This window comes from Sceloporus occidentalis, unplaced genomic scaffold (genome assembly GCF_023333645.1).
Source record: "Sceloporus occidentalis isolate IW3139 unplaced genomic scaffold, rSceOcc1.0.p SCAF_16, whole genome shotgun sequence".
NCBI classification, from domain to species: domain Eukaryota; kingdom Metazoa; phylum Chordata; class Lepidosauria; order Squamata; family Phrynosomatidae; genus Sceloporus; species Sceloporus occidentalis.
The window spans coordinates 8,162,396-8,180,430 of NW_028316996.1; the positions used below are offsets into that span (position 1 = coordinate 8,162,396).

The 18,035-nt window shown below is 38.5% G+C and overlaps 1 protein-coding gene across 2 annotated transcripts in view; it reads right to left on the reverse strand.

Annotated features, from left to right (window-relative positions):
* The window catches only part of LOC149302989 (tyrosine-protein kinase Fer-like), a 73,577-nt gene that overhangs the window by 40,323 nt on the left and 15,219 nt on the right, over window positions 1-18,035 (reverse strand). Inside the window, exons 9-12 of one of the 2 annotated variants that reach the window (XM_089481767.1) lie at window positions 4,120-4,212; window positions 3,640-3,642; window positions 2,030-2,233; window positions 768-890 (exon numbers count right to left, since the gene is read on the reverse strand). In XM_089481767.1, coding sequence (XP_089337893.1) covers window positions 768-890; window positions 2,030-2,233; window positions 3,640-3,642; window positions 4,120-4,212 — 423 coding nt within the window. The remainder of the gene's footprint in view (window positions 1-767; window positions 891-2,029; window positions 2,234-3,639; window positions 3,643-4,119; window positions 4,213-18,035) is intronic. The other variant, XM_089481768.1, reaches the window with a different exon arrangement.

The following is an 18,035-nucleotide window of genomic DNA, read 5'->3' on the forward strand; positions in this document are numbered from 1 at the left end:
AAAACCATTTATCATTTATAGTCTAAAAGGCAAACAGACAACATACAAAAGAAACGATGTCGTTAGTTTTCAAAAACCACCGGGCCAACGTAAAGGAAACAAGCAAAAAAAAGTTTGCGCGTACTTATTATTGGGGCAAATGTACAAAGATGCTTTAAAAGCGTCCATTAAGGAGGGACACTCATTTCTGCGGGGGGGGGGGGGGCAAAAAGCACACCGTATTGTATATGTAAAGCAAAATATTTATATTCTGGCATCAAACAATTAGAACATATCTGCTGATTACAAATGCTAAAAACACAATATAAAAAGAAAAATACACGGCAAGACCAACACAACATAAACCCCAGTGTGAAATAAATAAAGCACACTGTTATACAATATATTAGGAATTTATACTCGTACTATGCGGCTTTACCAGTAAAATCACGGAGATCGATAGTAATATCGAGACTGTTGTCAGAAGATATACATTAGCAAATACTACTACATTACTACATCGTGGAATAATAAGCCAATAACAATAGGCTGGTTATAGTAAGCAGGGATTCCTTCTGTTTTTATTTTCCTATAATGTTAAAATGGAAGAGCCCCCCTCAGGCTCCTATCGTTTTGCATAAGAAACACACTGCAGGGGCGCCAGGCCCCCTATTACTCCCAAAACAGGAACAGAAATGGGCAAATGACCCTTATCAAGGGAAGAAAAAAACAGTTTTTTTTCTTATTTCAATACCAAACCCAAAAGCAAGCGTTAAAACGTAACATACCTTAACAACGGGATTCAGCAGAACAACCCCAGACTTTTTGGTTATGACCTGCTTAGTCGTATAGTGATGTTCAATAAGTTGTGGAATCGTCGGGAAGCCGGTACCTTCAAACCGATACTGATTCTGCGGGATGGAAAGCGAGGCTACATATTAAACCTCACAATAAGTTTGCAATTTAAATTGATAAATTATCATAGAATAATGCATAATTCAATTCTAGGCAAATTCCTTTTAAGAACGGCATAATATTCAAGGTAAGAGGGGCGAAACACAAATTAGTACAGCCGTAAGTGAAAGCACAATAAAACAGCAACAGAAAGATTATTTTAAATGGCTTTGAACTTTGTTGGAAAATCGAACAACAAACGTAAAGAAAAAATAATTAAAACATTGCTTTCTGTGGTATGCATTTGGCATCGGAAAGACGTAGAAAATGCAATATATACACAGTGAACATCCTGAATGGCTACGAGCTGTGATCCAATGGGCTATGGAATAGGATCCCATTAGGAGCACGCAGCGAGACGTTTAAACATGAGAATCCTGCAGAACAGACGCACAGCGGTGCTCCCGTTCATCCAGGCTGCAGGGAGCTGTCTATGGTGCTGAATGCTGAATTTCTGCCTATGGTTCGGAGGCAGCAGAAATATCAGACTCGTTAACTGGGAGTAGGTGGGAGTTAGCAGAAGATCCGAGCGTGCCACCACCATGACTCCGCTCTCCAGGGCAAACTCTTGACCCTTCTTGAAGAAGGGGTTTACTGAGTTTGGCCCTTCGTAGTAAAAGCAGAGGGCTGGAATGCTCAGGTCTTCGTAAGAAGGGGAAAAGGAAAAAATTTACCGATTTGAACTAAAATAAGCAACAGGAAGTAGTAAAACACAAAGAGTCAATTTAAATATTGGTACCACTGTGAAATTTATATATGGAAACACAGCAAGAAGCAGAGGCGCTAAAAGAGCTTTAAATCAAACATTCATTCATTAAGATACTCTACTTCACCTCACAAGTCCTGGTTATTCCTGGCACTACGGCCACAATGAAATCATATTGCTACTTTATAGTTGAAATTAAAATAGTTTGTTTCAAAATTCTTTTTTTTTTTTTATATCAAACAACTGACTGTTACAAAATCTCTCTAAAACGAGAGAGAGGGATTATGTCACATCTCAAAAGGTACCATGTCGAGCTGAATAAGATTGAGTGCGTTTGATTCTATTATTTATACGACTTATAAGCAAGAAGAAGAAAAATCACAAACGTACATCGGCAAACTGAATGATAAAATGCCTCCGCTGGGAGTCTGAAAACACAGAAAGGACATATTCACCGGGTTTCCCATGGCTTTCCCGCACCAGGAAGTCCCCCTGTTGCTTTAGCAGTTCCTGCGCTTCCACCCGTGGAATTGCACCGTGATACCAGTCCTGCTCGGACAAGGGTTTTTCGCTGGCAGATATCACGTCAAAAAACTAAAAACGCAAACAAAGCATTTGGTTAACAGACACATAATAAACCACACACATTCATTGCCCATTTTCAAAAAGGTAATTCCATGATGAACTCATGCTCTTCCCTCTACAAGGGGGGCTTTGTGAATACTCGAGAAGATTGCGAGCAGGCCGCTCTTTGCCTAAGGTATCGGTTTGTCCTATTCACACACTTAAAGGGGAACTTCATTAAAGTAATTGATTAGAACTTAAGACCGCTTGTGTGTTTTTTGGTGTTTCAGTCAGTAATGGTTGGGTAAATTCTTGGTTAGAAAGCCTATAGAGACCTCTTCACTTGATGGAAGGTGGGATGTGTGTCGAACAAAGGCAGAGCCACCATATCAACATCCTAGACTGACCTGTCCTCCATACACCCATCGGAAAGGTTGCAAGATTGGCTTTCTACAAAGGGGGGGGGCATGTAAGCAAGCAAAGGAGGAGAGAACCATGCAGAGTCCATGAAAGATAAGTAAAGGTGGATGCTCACAGCAGTACAAGCGGGTTTCTAACACACCTTCAATACCCGTTCCATCCTTATAAAAGCATCAGACGAGCATAGAGGCATCATTAAAAACAACGCGGTGTATTTCGTTTTGCAAATCATCTAAATATTGTGCAGTGCTAAAACCATGGACTACGGCGCAGGACGTCTGTTATATTGTTTCCAACCCTTTCCGTGTAACACTGATTGCACTTTTGTTTATTACCTAACAGTTAAAATTATACTGTAACTTTTCTTATCGGCTTTGTTCCATTTCTGTTCAGTTAATTACCGGCTTCATACTGAGCGGCTCACATTCGCTGCTGCAAAACAGCCCACGGGTTTCATTTTAACTACAGAAAAAAAATGGGCTTAGCCTTTTAAGCAGCATAAAAAAAAAAAATGTGTGAAGCGGTGGTATGAGAAGTAAATAAACAAAATAAGAGCTCCCGTCTGTCCACTTAAAAAACCTTCCTCGGAGCAATTTCCATTTCACCCGTTTCCATTTCACGCAGACATTAGATATTTTAAGCTGGAATTGCCGGATTATGAGCATAATGTTCGGTGGGCTGCATACGGAAATGTAAAGAAAACACAACGTGATTCAAAAGAGCCAACAGCTAGAAGCCAAACTAAAGTTTTTAACCAAAGCCTGGAAGCGCTTTAGCATGAAACTGCTGTAGTAAGAGAGATCCCGGCACTGCATAAATGTTTTTACCGGTTTCATTTGTATTTTTATACTAGCCTGTAAATATGAAGACATATCTACAGATCTATGGATGCGGTGCGCTTACGGTGAGCAGAAAGTGACAGATGTGCCGAATGCAAACAAATAAAATAAACGTGCCTTTATTATGTGCGGCAATAAAAGAAACGGATACCAATATGGATATGATGTAAACAAAACCTGCTCTGAATTCACAAATGTACAAACTTTCTAAAGGTCTTGGGGGATTTGCTGCATATATCTGCCTAGAATCCCTAATCAACACTAGGGGGGGGGTTTATTCACACTATGAAGCCCACGTGTCGAATGAATGTATTGTAGGGTCTAAATACAGCCTTTAACCAGAATAATTAGCAGAACTCAATGCCCACCCTAGGCTTTCATAGACTTCGCTCCCCACTCTCTATCCCAGAGTGGGCTGTGAGCCTGTGTGTACCATTAACTGAACTTGAACAATCAATTTTCTTCCCCCTCTCCAATCATCAGTTATCAGTATTCTCTCTCTCTCTCCCATATATCACGAAGAAGAAAATCCTGCCACCACCCTCACCTTGCAATCTCTATTATGTTTACAATATACTTTACAACTTAATAGTGTCTGCTGTAGTGTAAACATCTGGCGAACGTTTAAGAGTTAAAAAAGACATTGTATGCACTTACAGATGACGAACCCAGCATTGATTTTGGAGATCTTATAATTCCAGCTATGGAATGACGTAGCGTATCAAACTTTGATATTCTCTCTTTTTTATCCTGTAACAAGAAAGAAAACAGAGTCACTTCTTAAATGTTAAAAACATGCTTACGTGACTTTTAGATTTTTATAAATACGCTATACAATAAATTTCAGTTAGAAACATATGCCATAAATATTATCGGAGATAGGACACCATCACCTTTAAGACAGCAAAATAACTTTTCCAGTCTTTATTATTCACGGTTCTATTTTAGAATTTCACTGTAAAGTTACTCAATGACGTTAACCGTAATAAAGCCATAATTTCACACACCCACTGCTTTGACTGAATCATGCCTACGCTTCTATCGGGACCCGAGAACATGTAGACATACTGCAGTGTATTCACTAGTTTGCTGGATTAGGCTGTAATTTGAACTCATCGACTTCGCAATGAATTAAGGAGGGCCAAACCCAACGAGCTTCAACCTCGAGAAGCACTCGAAGCCCCGTACAACGCAAAACTGGATCAGTGAACTACACTCAAAAGTCAGTTTACCCTCTGAAGTATGCATTAGGCAGGGCCACATTCAATGTTCTACAGGAGAAACCTGCCAGAGTGGGCCTTTATATAAAGTGCAAGTCTACTGCAAACTCCAGTTTTAGTGAATATTGTATATGTATTCAAGGCAAATAAGACATATGTCTACTAAACTGTGCTTCCAAAGGCGAGTAGAGCATTTATTTTCCTAGCTTTGCACAAAATTCTTTTTTTTGGACGTTAAGCCGCATTAAACAAAAAAACAAGCTTAATATCACTCATTTGCGATGTAGGAAACCAAAATCCATGAAGCTTCTAGGTTAAGCTTGGGAGATAAGCTCAGGTTGGGCAAAATGATGAAGCAAATGGTTGCATGGGGAACATTTTGACGCATTAAGCTACAAGTTATTTCAAGGATGTCACCTAGAATCACACTAAAGTTTTACTAAAGTGATTAATGTAATTAGAAGAGAGGGCAATTAGGTCAAAATCTCAGAGTTGTAATTAAGTAAGCCTCTTTAGTAAAAGCGAGGTGTGCCACCTGTTTCACGTTTCTAATTAAATTCCCAAAACTAAAGTGGAAACCATGATTTATTACAAAGCCTAGCCGACAGGTCGTTTATTAGAAGGAAGAGATGGACTAGTCAGTGCTGGTGGCACTTTGAAGTTTCTTATCCGAGTTCTTAAATATGGCTGCCTAGACAAACTCCGTATACGTGCCAAACCAAGAGGCATACATATAGAGACAGAGGATCCACAGTGTTACCTATGGGTAAGCATCAATAGCATCAGAAGCATCAATATTTTATTAAAAAAATGTTACTGTCCCTTTAAAAAGGAAACCAAAGCTAACATCCATCTGTAGCTCAATAACGGAAGCTTCATCTTCTCATACATCAAAAGTGAAATTACACCAACGCCGCTGAAGGTACCAACTTATGGATCAGACTACTTTCTCGGATGAAACAACAAATTTATACGGGAAGCTTTTATGATTGATATGCCTGACATTTAAAGTTTAGGATTTCTCTTCCCTGCTATACTAGAAAGGGACCGTTTCAAATTACATTCTGTTTTGTGAATTTACCGGTCTGTGTATTAAAAAAAAGATATTTTTTTTTTGTATCAGGATGTCATAACTATTTTTTATAGTTCGTATATATATAGTATGTTTGGTAAGTAACAGTTCTGTTTCTCAGTGAATGTTGGGGGGGAAGAAACCTTCATAATTTTCTTCTCAATGTATAATCTATTCTTAAAGTTCCTTGCAGTTCAGGAGAGTAAAAACTGAAATACTACTCTGTGATATTGTGCTCTTCCGAAGAAACAAAGGTTTAAGGTAAACATTGTTTTTTATCATGGTTTTTAATTCCATTCATTATATAAAGTAATCAGAAAAAAGCTCAACCTTTGGGCCCCTAAAATGCCTGAACCGGCAGCCTCCTACAAAGCAATTTACAGCAGAAAAGAAAACCTTATGTATGCATTTGGAGAGCACGCATACCATATACTGTTCCCATCGTGCAATTCAAGGTGTCCATATACACAATAAATACGGGTCCCACCGGGGTTAATATATTTCATAAAACAAAACAGTACTGAATGAGGACCCCAAAGTGCTGATGGAGCTATAACATCGTATAAACGTGAGCAAGCACACGGCTATGAACACACACGTTCAACAACATTAAATGAACGCACACGTTCAACAACATTAAATCAACGCACACAGTCATGGTGCCAGTTTGTCATTATATACCTATTGAATATAGTAAGTCTTATAGTACAGAAAGCTCAATTGTCAGTAAATCCAATCCCTACCAACCACATGATTATCTCATACATATACTCAGAGTACGCCACCTATATTTATAAGGATTGATTATATATATATACACACACACACACACACATCTATCTATATACACACATATTTTTTACTTAAAACATAAACTGAAGCTAAGGAAAGCTTTTTTTTTAATTTATTTTTTTATAAAGATGCATCTGGAGCAGCATTTCACACGTGATAAGAAAATAGTTTCTAAATTTATTGCTCAAGAAATTGTGTTGTTGGGGAGAAGTATTCTAATAGCTGTGCCGTGTCTTTGCCAAGAAGCCGTGTACACCATAAAACCAATTATCTGTAAATTAATTAGTAACTAATGTTTGCTAGCGGGCCTCTTTGCCAGCAGTATTCGAACATAACTCAGCATTCCAAGAACACAAGGATGAAATATTTGGCCAACAAATGTAGAAACTGTGACTTTAAAGAGAAATTTAGAGCTAGATGCGTGTAATTAAATAAAACGTTACAAAAAAAGCACAAAACTCTTAGTCTAGTAAAATGAATTAAGTACAGAGTTTTGGGCATTATTAAATTAACAAAAATACACATGTATTTTGTTTTTCAATCAATTTAATGACTTTGGGGGATATCATGTTGAAAATAAAGGACAATTTTACATCTGCAAAGCATCTGAAGTAAGCATTACTGGTGATCTGTAGCCAAATCTCCATAATTGTTGACTTGCTTGTCTTTTCCCTGCGTGACGACTTGGAAAGCAATCAGAACCAAATCAGATTATACATACAAGAACGGCAGCAAGATGGGCGATTACAGGTTTAAAGAAGCAACATACATGTAGATTTATAAATACATAAGAGGTGGCATTGTAGGGGTTAAAGCACCATGTCCGGGATATTAGTACAAGGTCCATACATGCAGGCACCATCTACAGAATGATTAGCATGTGTGAAGGAAAGTCTATGGCTCTTCTGGAGATGACTGAAGTCAAGTGTGTCATCATTTTAGATATAATGAGAATTCATTTTTGTTTTCATAGCATGTACAGCTTGGTGTAACAGGACTAGATATCAACGAAACACTCCCTGAAAAGGTTTGCAATGTCGTCAAAAAGCCATTAACTGCACTCCCACTTTAAAAATGCATTGATCCAAATCATCAAATTAACACAATTGATATATTTAAAAAGGTATTTTTACAACATATTTTTACAATATTTTTACTAGAAGCTTTAAGTTGATGAATGTCATCTCAACATCAGCTCAAGCCACGCTACAGCAACTGGAATAGCCCATGCTGGTAAAATTGTCTCAAATGCCTCTCTTTCTTTCTTGGCCGCTCCTGGTCAAGGAAAAGGTTGCTTATGCCATATAGCAATAGGGTCACTTATCTCCACTATTAAAACACATGTTCTCAGTGCTTACTTGGAGTTCAATCCCTTAAAGGGACACTGATTATATGTATTGTAATGATAGCTGCGTGGTCCATCGCATATTGTCGTGGTGTCCCCTTTTACAAAACGCATGAGGATATTCTATACATATTTGCCCCGGCATGGGTTGTTTTCTGTGCAGGAAATGTGTTCGGCCAATCAAATCACACTGAACATTATATACATACCTCCAGCGCTGGTTTGGCAAACGCTGCCAGCATGTTCATATCAATGTGCGCATGTGCAGAAAGTGCTCTGTTTGATTTCAATGGAACAGCTTTCCTGCTACAGCGTCAATCAGCCAGTCAAATTCTTAAATTCTTCTTTAGTGGGGTTTAAATTCATCTTTAGTGGGGTTTAAATTGTTCTTTAGTGGGGTTGTAACGGAACAGTAAACTGTCCTTTTAAATAAAGTTCATTTTCAAAAAAGAACAATAATTACGTCATGCACTGCACAGGTTTTTACAAGCAAAAGTAACATTTCCCGCTGTAGTAGTTAAAGCAAAGTTTCACCTATAATCGTACATATACGCAGCACACAGCTTTCAATTACTTACACTTCAATGGCAGGAAGAGGTTACAACCTTCTCCCGGGCCGACTGTATTTCACATAGTGCGCTTATTTAAAGAAAAAATATTAAATATATTCATCACACCTTGTTAGATCGCTGGGGCCTCCGATAGATCTAAATGCCTGACAGCCAAGGTAATTATCATTTCTGTGCAGCCGCAGCAGATAGTATGAAAAATTCCCCACTGAAAACGCACACTATAGCAGCAATTACCTGTGGCTAGCAGAGATGCGTCTCTTCTGAAATCAGTGCATATCCCTTCAGCGTTTATTGATTCAGACCACGCGGGGTGATTAATTCAGATCAACATGTAGCCTCATATCATTATCGTGTCTATTAGAGGTGCTCATTCTTCCATATCGCTGCTAACCGGCATGCAAGGTATCTGGTGCTGCAGAACGCTTCGCTTTGTAGCCAAATACGCACAACGGACAGCAGCAGGGGGTCCGAGGGGATGCATATTCTGCAGAATGCCCCATACATTTGCAAAAGGGACACCATGTAAATTTAAAGGGAACACACATTTTTTGTGTGTTTGATGGAGTGGGGTGTCTCTAGCGGATTAAATAAACATTAAGAAAACGCATCGCAACAGTAGAGATAAGTGATCTTATTGGTGTGTGGCACGAGCAGAGACTTTCCTCCAACGTAGTAGGTTTAATTTATATAAATGGCAGATGCCACAGTCAGTATGATAAAGATTGAGAGTGCTCGCCTAGTAGATCTGACTGGCATAACAGAGCTACAACACATGTGTCAGATAAAACACGGTTCTAGTTTTTTGCATAATATAATATTTTGATGGAAGTCAAACATCATATCTTCATATAAAGTTTGCAACTAGCGTTTCATGATCCCGGCTTCCTATGCTCGTCATTCAGTGAATCACGTTGCGTTCTAATGGATGTGTTTAGAAGTATATTGGCAGTTCACAGTAATATGTTTCCCTTGGGTTCGGAGAGCAATTTAAGTAACATTTTACAAGCCATATACTTTTTTTTTTTTTCTATCAGCCCTTGAAGGAGGGTCAAATATTCGAGAAGATTAAAGCACATGCTGTGAAATTCAATGTGCATAAGCCACAGTGAAAGGGAAAATGAGATCAAAAGCAAAAAAAAAGTTCCATTAAAATCAATGGAAGGCACACAGCAACCAAGCAAGGATCTACAGTGTTGTGAAGTGGATCAGAAAAGATATCCACATTGTCTGTCACAGCGTTCACTTCATTTTAATTGTACATGAGAACCAAAGTTTTGGATGTTATTAGTCAATATAACGTGGACGGGAAAAGCAGATACACGGCTCTCTTTCAACGCAGTCTGAATGCTCACTGGAGATACGTCTCGGCTAAACGCACCCTTAGTGTTAAATTCATTTAGTAGAACAAGCAGTTTTTACATCTAAGAAACGTCACTTGCACAAAATTTTACTAAAGCCATGGTTCAACCAAGACTGTCGGGTTCATAAACGAATCCGACATCATGTAATAATCTGAGATAATGTGACTGTCCTATGTTGAAGCCTGGATATCAGTCCCAGCATGACGTAGCAACAAGACTTGTAGTACATTTAACATAGCACTTTATTTTTACAAAAATGCATTTTTTCTTTTTTGTTTCATTAACCCCTTGATGACAATTGCGGTCCGGGCACGTCACGGAAATTCAAGTCGATAACGACAAATGACGTGCCAGGACCGGCACGTCATTAAAGGGGTGCAGAAAGCGATCTATTTTCGCTTTCTGCACCGAAACGGCGTTGCTGTAATGCCTCGACCTCGCGGCATTCAGCAACGCCATTATCGGCACAAAGGGGCCATCTCTGGCCCCTCCCCGGGGCGTCAACATCCGCCATACTTTGTATGGCGGAGGACGCCCGTTTTAAAAGCGTTTAGGAGGCGATCAACTTAAATGGTGTCGCTGGAATGCCTCGATCAGGAGGCATCCAGCGACACCAAACACTTACCTGGGGATGGACTGTGACCGCTCCGGAGAGCGGTCACAGCCGCAGCTGCCGGTGATCTTCGCCATCAGCAAGATGGCGGCGGTCCGGGAAAATTCAATTAAGAAAAACAATAAAGTCTAAAAAGTTTGCTAGACGGTCTCCTGACCCTCTAGAGAACTCTGGCTCCACTTGCAGGTTGATTACAGGTACTGCATTCAACCATGCAAGTCAATGGAGCTCAGCTTTCTAATCACAGTGTGATTAGAAAAAATAAATTAAAAATAAAATAAAATTAATAATAATTAGAAAAAAAATAGTAAAAAACCAGTAAAATGTAAAAATAATTTCCCACTGATGTCACTATCAGGGGAACCTTCAAGTTGAAAAAAAATGTTAAAAAAATAAAAAAAAAGGCAAAAAAAAAATATATATATAAAAAATATATTTTTGTGAGCAAGTCCTAAAATTAGCATATTAGCTTAAAACAATATTTTAAATACTGGCATATTAAATGCCCATGGGGTGTCTACTTTTAAAAAATTTATGATTTGATGGGGTAAATTGAATTGACTGGGTTCAACAAGGTCCCAATTAACACGGGGGGAAGGATGGCCACACATCTAATTTCCAATTAGAAAAATGCACACGTACCAAATGTGGCCTTTTAGTTCCCCCCAAAAATGATAAACCCATGCATGTGGGGTATCGCTGTATTCAGGAGATGCTGCTGAACACATATTGGGGTGTCGTGTGACAGCGGCATATACCAGGAGCTGTAAATTCATACATAAAGTAGGTGTGTGTGGGAAAAATACACACACAAAAATACTACTGCAAACTTTGAAAAAATGCTCGTGGTAAAATGTGTGCATGCAAAGAGTTAAAATACTAGCATTTGAAATACCCTGGGGTGTCTAGTTTTCAAAAATATATAGCTTTATTGGGTACACTGAAATGGCCCGGCTCAAAGATGTACCAAATAGGGCATGGGCAGTGGATCCCCAAATGCCAAAGTTCAACATTGAAAAATGTGCATGCCCCAAATGTGGCCCTTTTGCCCCCAAACAGCCAGGCAAAATCATTCATGTGAGGTATCGCTGTACTCAGGAGATGTTGCTAAACACATATTGGGGTGTTTTTTGATAGTGACATATACCAGAACCTGTTTATTCATACCTAAAGTAAAATGTGTGTGAAAAAACAAATGCAAAAAAATTACTACCATAAAGTTTGACAAAGGCTGATGGTAGAATAAGTGCTTGGAAAGGGTTAAAATACCAGCATTTGGAATACCCTGGGCTGTCTAGTTTTCAAAAATATATGATTTGATGGGGTAAATTGCATTGGCCGGCTTCAAAGATACCCGAAATGGCACATGGGGGGAAGAATTACCAGATTTGGAAAAAATGGCTTTGAAATAGCAAAACGCTACCTGTACTTATTGCTCCATAACGTGCAGAAAAAAAACAAAAAAACATAAAAACATTGGGTATTTCTAAACTCAGGACAAATATTAGAATCTATTTAGCAGGTTTTTTTATTACCTTTTATAGATGAGTAAAAGATTTTTCAACTAAAAGTTAGAAACAGTCATTTTTTTCTAAATTTTTCACCATATTTTATACTTTTTTTAATAGTAAATCATATGATACAATCAAAACAATGTCATCTAAAGAAAGCCCTTCTTGTCCTGAAAAAAACAATATCTAATGTGTGTGGGTTCAGTAAACGGGAAAGAAGAAAATTACAGCTAAACACGAGCAGCGCAGAAATGTTAAAACGGCCATTGTCACGAAGGGTACAAAAAGTAAAATCAGCCTTTGTCACGAAGGGGTTAAAGATTACAAAATGCTGTAAAAAATACAATAAAAATAATTATTTGATGCGTATGTCTGCAAAATCTCAGAAAGCAAGGCTAATCTTCGTTTGTTTTACACTAGCTATTTTGAAAGCTTTTGACTTTTGCACTCAGTGTTGTGAACGAGAAGCACAAATACATTGTGAACAACAACATAGTTTAGTGACAGTAACAATAGTTTGGCTATCAGACAATGCCTATTGTGAAAACGTTCTGTTTAAAAAAAATAATAAATAATTTAGGGGAATAAATTCCATTTATTGTGATTATGTTTTTAAGCAATTAATCTCTACAAATTTAACAAAACCATTAAATATATGGCTTTTGGCAGCAACACCCTTAACCCCGATTTGACGGCTGCTGGAGCTTTTTTTACGTTGTTGCTAACTCACAAATATAATTTAAACAGGGTTCATTGTGAATTCTGCAGGAGAGCACTCATCAAGAACATGCTACAATCAGTTATGAAAATGCCCAGCACTCTTGGCAGAAGAGATAATAACAATGAAATGGAGATCAAGACACCCACAGATGCTTGTCTCGTTCAACTATGGTCTTTCTTCATTTAAATATTGGTTTTTAGAGCATTTCAATAGATTCCAGTCAGTGAAATTGATTCTACTGACACCAATTAACCGTAGGATCGGTTGCATGGTTGTCTGTATATACACAACAAGCAAAGTAAATGAGACAGACACGACAAGCACACATACAAAAAAAAAATGAAATAATCTTCACTGGGACAATTAAGTCAACCTTACAACATTGGAAACAACGTAAGGTAAAGCATTGGGTGACAGAAATCTTCAAACATAGATATTAAAGTGGTCACATTTATCATCAGGCATTCTGATGTTACCCCAAGTTTCCCACACATCTCATATCCCTCTTTCTTTCCTTGATGATGTCCCTCTTTTCTAGGACCTTAGCATGTTTAGCAAGTATCAGATTTCTACTGATCTAGAAGACCTTGTTCAACTAAAGGAAACACCCTGTTGCATCAATGGAAATGGTCACAAAGTCACTTGGTTAAAATCTTAGTCTAAAACTGAAATAATAAAAAAAAGGAATCTTATTAAACTTTTTATTCCTTTCACCGTTGAGAGGATGTTATATCTGAAATAAAAAGTTATCCAAGGCCACCTACTACCACTCGCAGTGTTACTTTAGTTCAGGGCTTGACAAACTCTGGGCGTCAGGTGTACGTTTTTTTGTATGGCACAGTACAGCATTAGCATGAGTGTGTGTGTGTCAGCATATAGTATATGGTATAAGCATGTGTGTACATGAGCGTAGTGTTACTGTAAGCATAAGTTACTGTATATGTTAGAGTGTGTAAGTGTATGTTAGTATATGGTAATGCTCGCAGAAGCCCGGGCGCCAGGAAAATCAAACCATGATTGGGGAAGAAAAAAAAATGCTGGCTCCTAACTAGTTACGCTGGCTCCTAGATGTTTTAGTTTAATATTCCCTTACATTATTCAGATTTGCATTTAAAAAGATCTGACAGCCATCAAATGTGCATCCAATGCATTTCATGCAAATGACCCATTAATGCAGATGGCAGATCAGTCCAAGTAAAAAGCTGGAACACATCTGCCACCATTGCTTCAACCATGGAGTTTATCTACAAAGCTGTTATCACAACAGTGACACCAACGTAAAACATATGAAGCAGCAGCAACATGGCTACTTCCACATATAGCAAAACAGGAAAAAATATGTGCACATGTACTAGTACATGCTATATAAGTATTAGATTCAGAGATAGAGTGGAATGAAACAGTCCCCTGCAGCACAAATTACTCCTTATAATTCAACTTCAATACCCAACCGTCCAAGTTCATTAGATATCAGGTCCGCTAGTGCCACAAATACCTTGCATTATTTATCGTAAGGTAAGATCATTATTTAGTGTCTCTGTATATTTAGCGCCAACAGATTTCATAAAGAGAAGGTACAATAAAAGCATCTGTGTTTAGCAGGATGCTATGTAAAAAGAACTAAATAGTTTGTTTACAGTAAACAAATCAGAACTTGCCTAATGGAAGGTGAATTATTACGAGACTGCATTTAATACAGGAACAGAGGCACTTGACGAAAATAATACTGAATTCACACACTCTAAATAAAAAGAATGAATTAAAGCCTAACTTTCATTAACAAGCCATAAGAATCATAGGTGTGTGTGTGTGTGTGTGTGTGTGTGTGTGTGTGTGTGTGTACAGTCATTCATACTCAATATTGAAAAATGCTGTTAGTTTGGGGGAGGAGAGGTTGACAAAGAACCGTACCAGTACCAATATCAAACACAGGCAATGACGAAGCAAGGTCATTTGAGATTACAGAAATCAATAAAGATTACTCCCTTTGCCATTGAGCAGATATCCTGTAACAGCAGCTCAGATTGCAGCAATAACATAATAGGTATTCATAAGTGACTACAACGCACAACATACATACATGCTAGGGAATCTATTTGTGGAGTCCCTGGTCCATTGTAACTACGATTATTGTGAAGAGGAATCATCCAGGAGTAACAGATCAGTTGGAGTTGAACAGCAAATCATGCAGGTTTAACAGCAGTCAAAACCAATCGATGTTCAGATGTGTAACCCAATAAAGAATAGGAGTGCATGCAATCACTGAACAAGCAAAAAGTATTTTTTTGTCATGTATGTCCATAACTATTCAATATAAAAGGGTTAAGACATAGCAAGAGGGTTACAAAGTCACACTCCGAATAAACATGTCTAACTAGTGAGAGCTAAAGCCAGACTACGGACTGCTATAAAGAGTTCTGTATGCGATCTGACTTAGAAGAGACAAATGGATGATTTTGCAGTCGGTAATCATTATTCAATTGTTCTCACGCTGCAGGGAGTCTGTGAAGCAAGACATTGAGGCTGGGGACTGTTGGGAGAGGATTTACTTCGGAAAGGTTGGGGTGACTGTTTTGATGATAGCGTTGCGTTTGCAAAGAATATACTCTGATTCACCGCAATCAGGACTCTCAGACAGATGGGGAACTGTAACGGAAATGCCACCATCAGCCTTGTGACTTTCAAAGGATTACAATGTGGTATGATTAAGGTTACCAATTATCACATTTTCATTTGTATGCATCTGGATATATGTAACATTTTTAAGTAACTGCTATACAGTATTATATGAAAGCTGAAGTGTGGTGGGTGCACGCTTTACATACGTCAACATAAAATATTAAAAGGGACAGTTTATTTTTGCAGACAGAGCCACTACAGAATTTTAAAAGTACTTTCAGAGTAATCGTCTGCGAGTACTAATATTCATTCTTGCACGCCGGCCAGGGGGCGTTAATGGGGTGGACGCTGAAGTTGACTGGAGGGGCAAGTACCGGTATATTAGGTGCACAGACATACAGAGATACATTTGCAAAATGGAGAGCATGAACATTTAATGGAGCCACGCACTAAAGTCCCCCCTTTAATATTTCCCAACATATCTGAAGTTGATGCAAGTCAGTGGGGTTTACAGCGCAGGCATTTTTTTCTTTCCGCCGGGACAAAGGCACCTGTAAGTGCCAAAAAGAAATGCATAAGCCTCTAGTTGCTCAGTGTTTCATTTATTGTTGGCAAGGAGCCATATTATGTTTTCTTTCTACAGCACAGATATCATTTAATCCTGAATTCAGGAACATTTCAGCTGCAATATATTCAGATTTTTGGTTAAGACGGCACTGCTTGCTTTACGTTTTTGCCAACATTGTTCTTTTGGGTTTGCACACTGAAAAGGCTGTGGCTTTCATTGCTCACATATTCACTGGACATTTACCCCAGATCTTAAATTTGATTTTGGAAAAGTATACAAGTATGTATTTTTAGACTAAATAAGGGAGTTTGACTTGTTCTGAGAATGAACACACATTCCATTTATAATTTCCTCCTACTAATTCTGCCTTTAAACACCCACTGAAAACCCACAATTTCTTCATCTGCATTTTAGAACGAAGCCACCTATTGCCCTCACCTTCAAGATCTTTGCAACACTGAACATCTCAAATCATCTTCATCCAAGAGTCCTTCACCTTCTGTCTCAACTTCTCAGACTCTTTTTTTTTTTTTGCTTGTAAGTCTCATGTTTGTTCATTTTGGATTATTTTGTTGTAAAAGAACCCAAGAATCTGCCAGCGCTCAGCAGTAACAATAGTAACTGGCGAGTACAACCACTAAGGTCTGTTTCTGTTCAACTATCTCTATACTGACCTAAAACCAGCACAATAAAAGCTGGCTTTGCACCAAAAAAGGTGCACCTTATTTGCTTTACCTCTCCATGCAGCTTCAGGGTTCCAGAGTAGTTTTCATTTGTCAGTCTCAGCAACGTCTGGACAGTTTATTTTGGCAAACATTAAAAAAGGAAATAAGACCAAGCAGCTTAAGTTGATTAAAACCTGTAAATTTTATTTACATCCATTGGCTTTTTATTTTCCTATCCCGTGGCTCTACTCGATGCCATTTTTTAGCTCTTCACTTTTTACTACTAGTATAACTTGGTTGAAATAGAAGTGAAGTCAAGTGAGAAGGTAAAACGTGGAGATGAAACCTGCCAGGCTAGCCAGAAGATGACGATTTTGTGGCCGTGAAGACATATGATGGAAGAATGGTGATTGAACCCATACAAGGTTTTAGTGTGCTTTGCTTCAAAGCCGCGTGCTATATAACAGCTCTGTCATCTGAGGGCTATGGAATACTATCTTAAGACATTACTAAAGCAGGTGCACTAAAAAATACAAGACTTGGTTGTCTTTTTTCTTTTATGGGTGGAAATGCAGACAGAACGATTTCCAAACCCAGAGCTCCATCTACTGGAGAACAACAAAGATTTTTCCCAGTAATATACTAAAAACAGACAGCTGACAAAATATTCTTGCGCCTACACACACACGCACACACACGCACACACACGCACGCACACGCACGCACGCTGGAAGAGAAGGGAAGAATACCCTTGTTTGTTACGCTTGTTTCATCACCGATCAGGGCATCAGTGAGGTAAAAGAATCCATTGTTTTAAACAAAATCTCTCCCCCAAAAACTACATATGATGTGCAGTGAAAAGCTGCATAGAGGTAGATACAGATGTTAGGGGGCAAAATGGCGTGGATGCTGTGTAGAAAAAAACAAACCTGATTAGCCAGCATTCCATAAGGTCATACAAATAGCATAGACCGTCATAAGCGGTGCATGCTCGTGAGAACACCGCTAGAGTCATGTGATGGCTGCCATCACCAATTACATGTATTAAAAAAATTTATAAAAAGCACTTCTGTCATCAGGGCACAAACTCCCCTCACTCATGAAAGGGGTTAAAAATACATTAATTTTACAACTCAGAAAGAGAATCAGAACAACAGAATGAATGTAGCTCCTGTGTGCTGGAAAGCACCATATAAGCAAGACCCATGTGTTGTTACTAAACTATACCGCTTAAACAATATGTATGTTATGTATGTATGAATGAATGAATGCTTGTATGGAAAAAAAGAAAAAAAACCTTGTGTGTATTCCATAGGAAATCCCTCCTCATGCCCATGGGAAACCATTACTTAACTCTCTGCTGCCTGTTATATTATCCCGGCACTATTGCTGATAGCTGTTGATTAGAGAAAGCTTTGAGTTTTTAGGGGCAGCGGAGGCAGTAGAGATCTTAAAAACATGAAATTGTTTAGATAATGCTGGCTCTGCATAACGAACACAAGCGTGCGGACGTA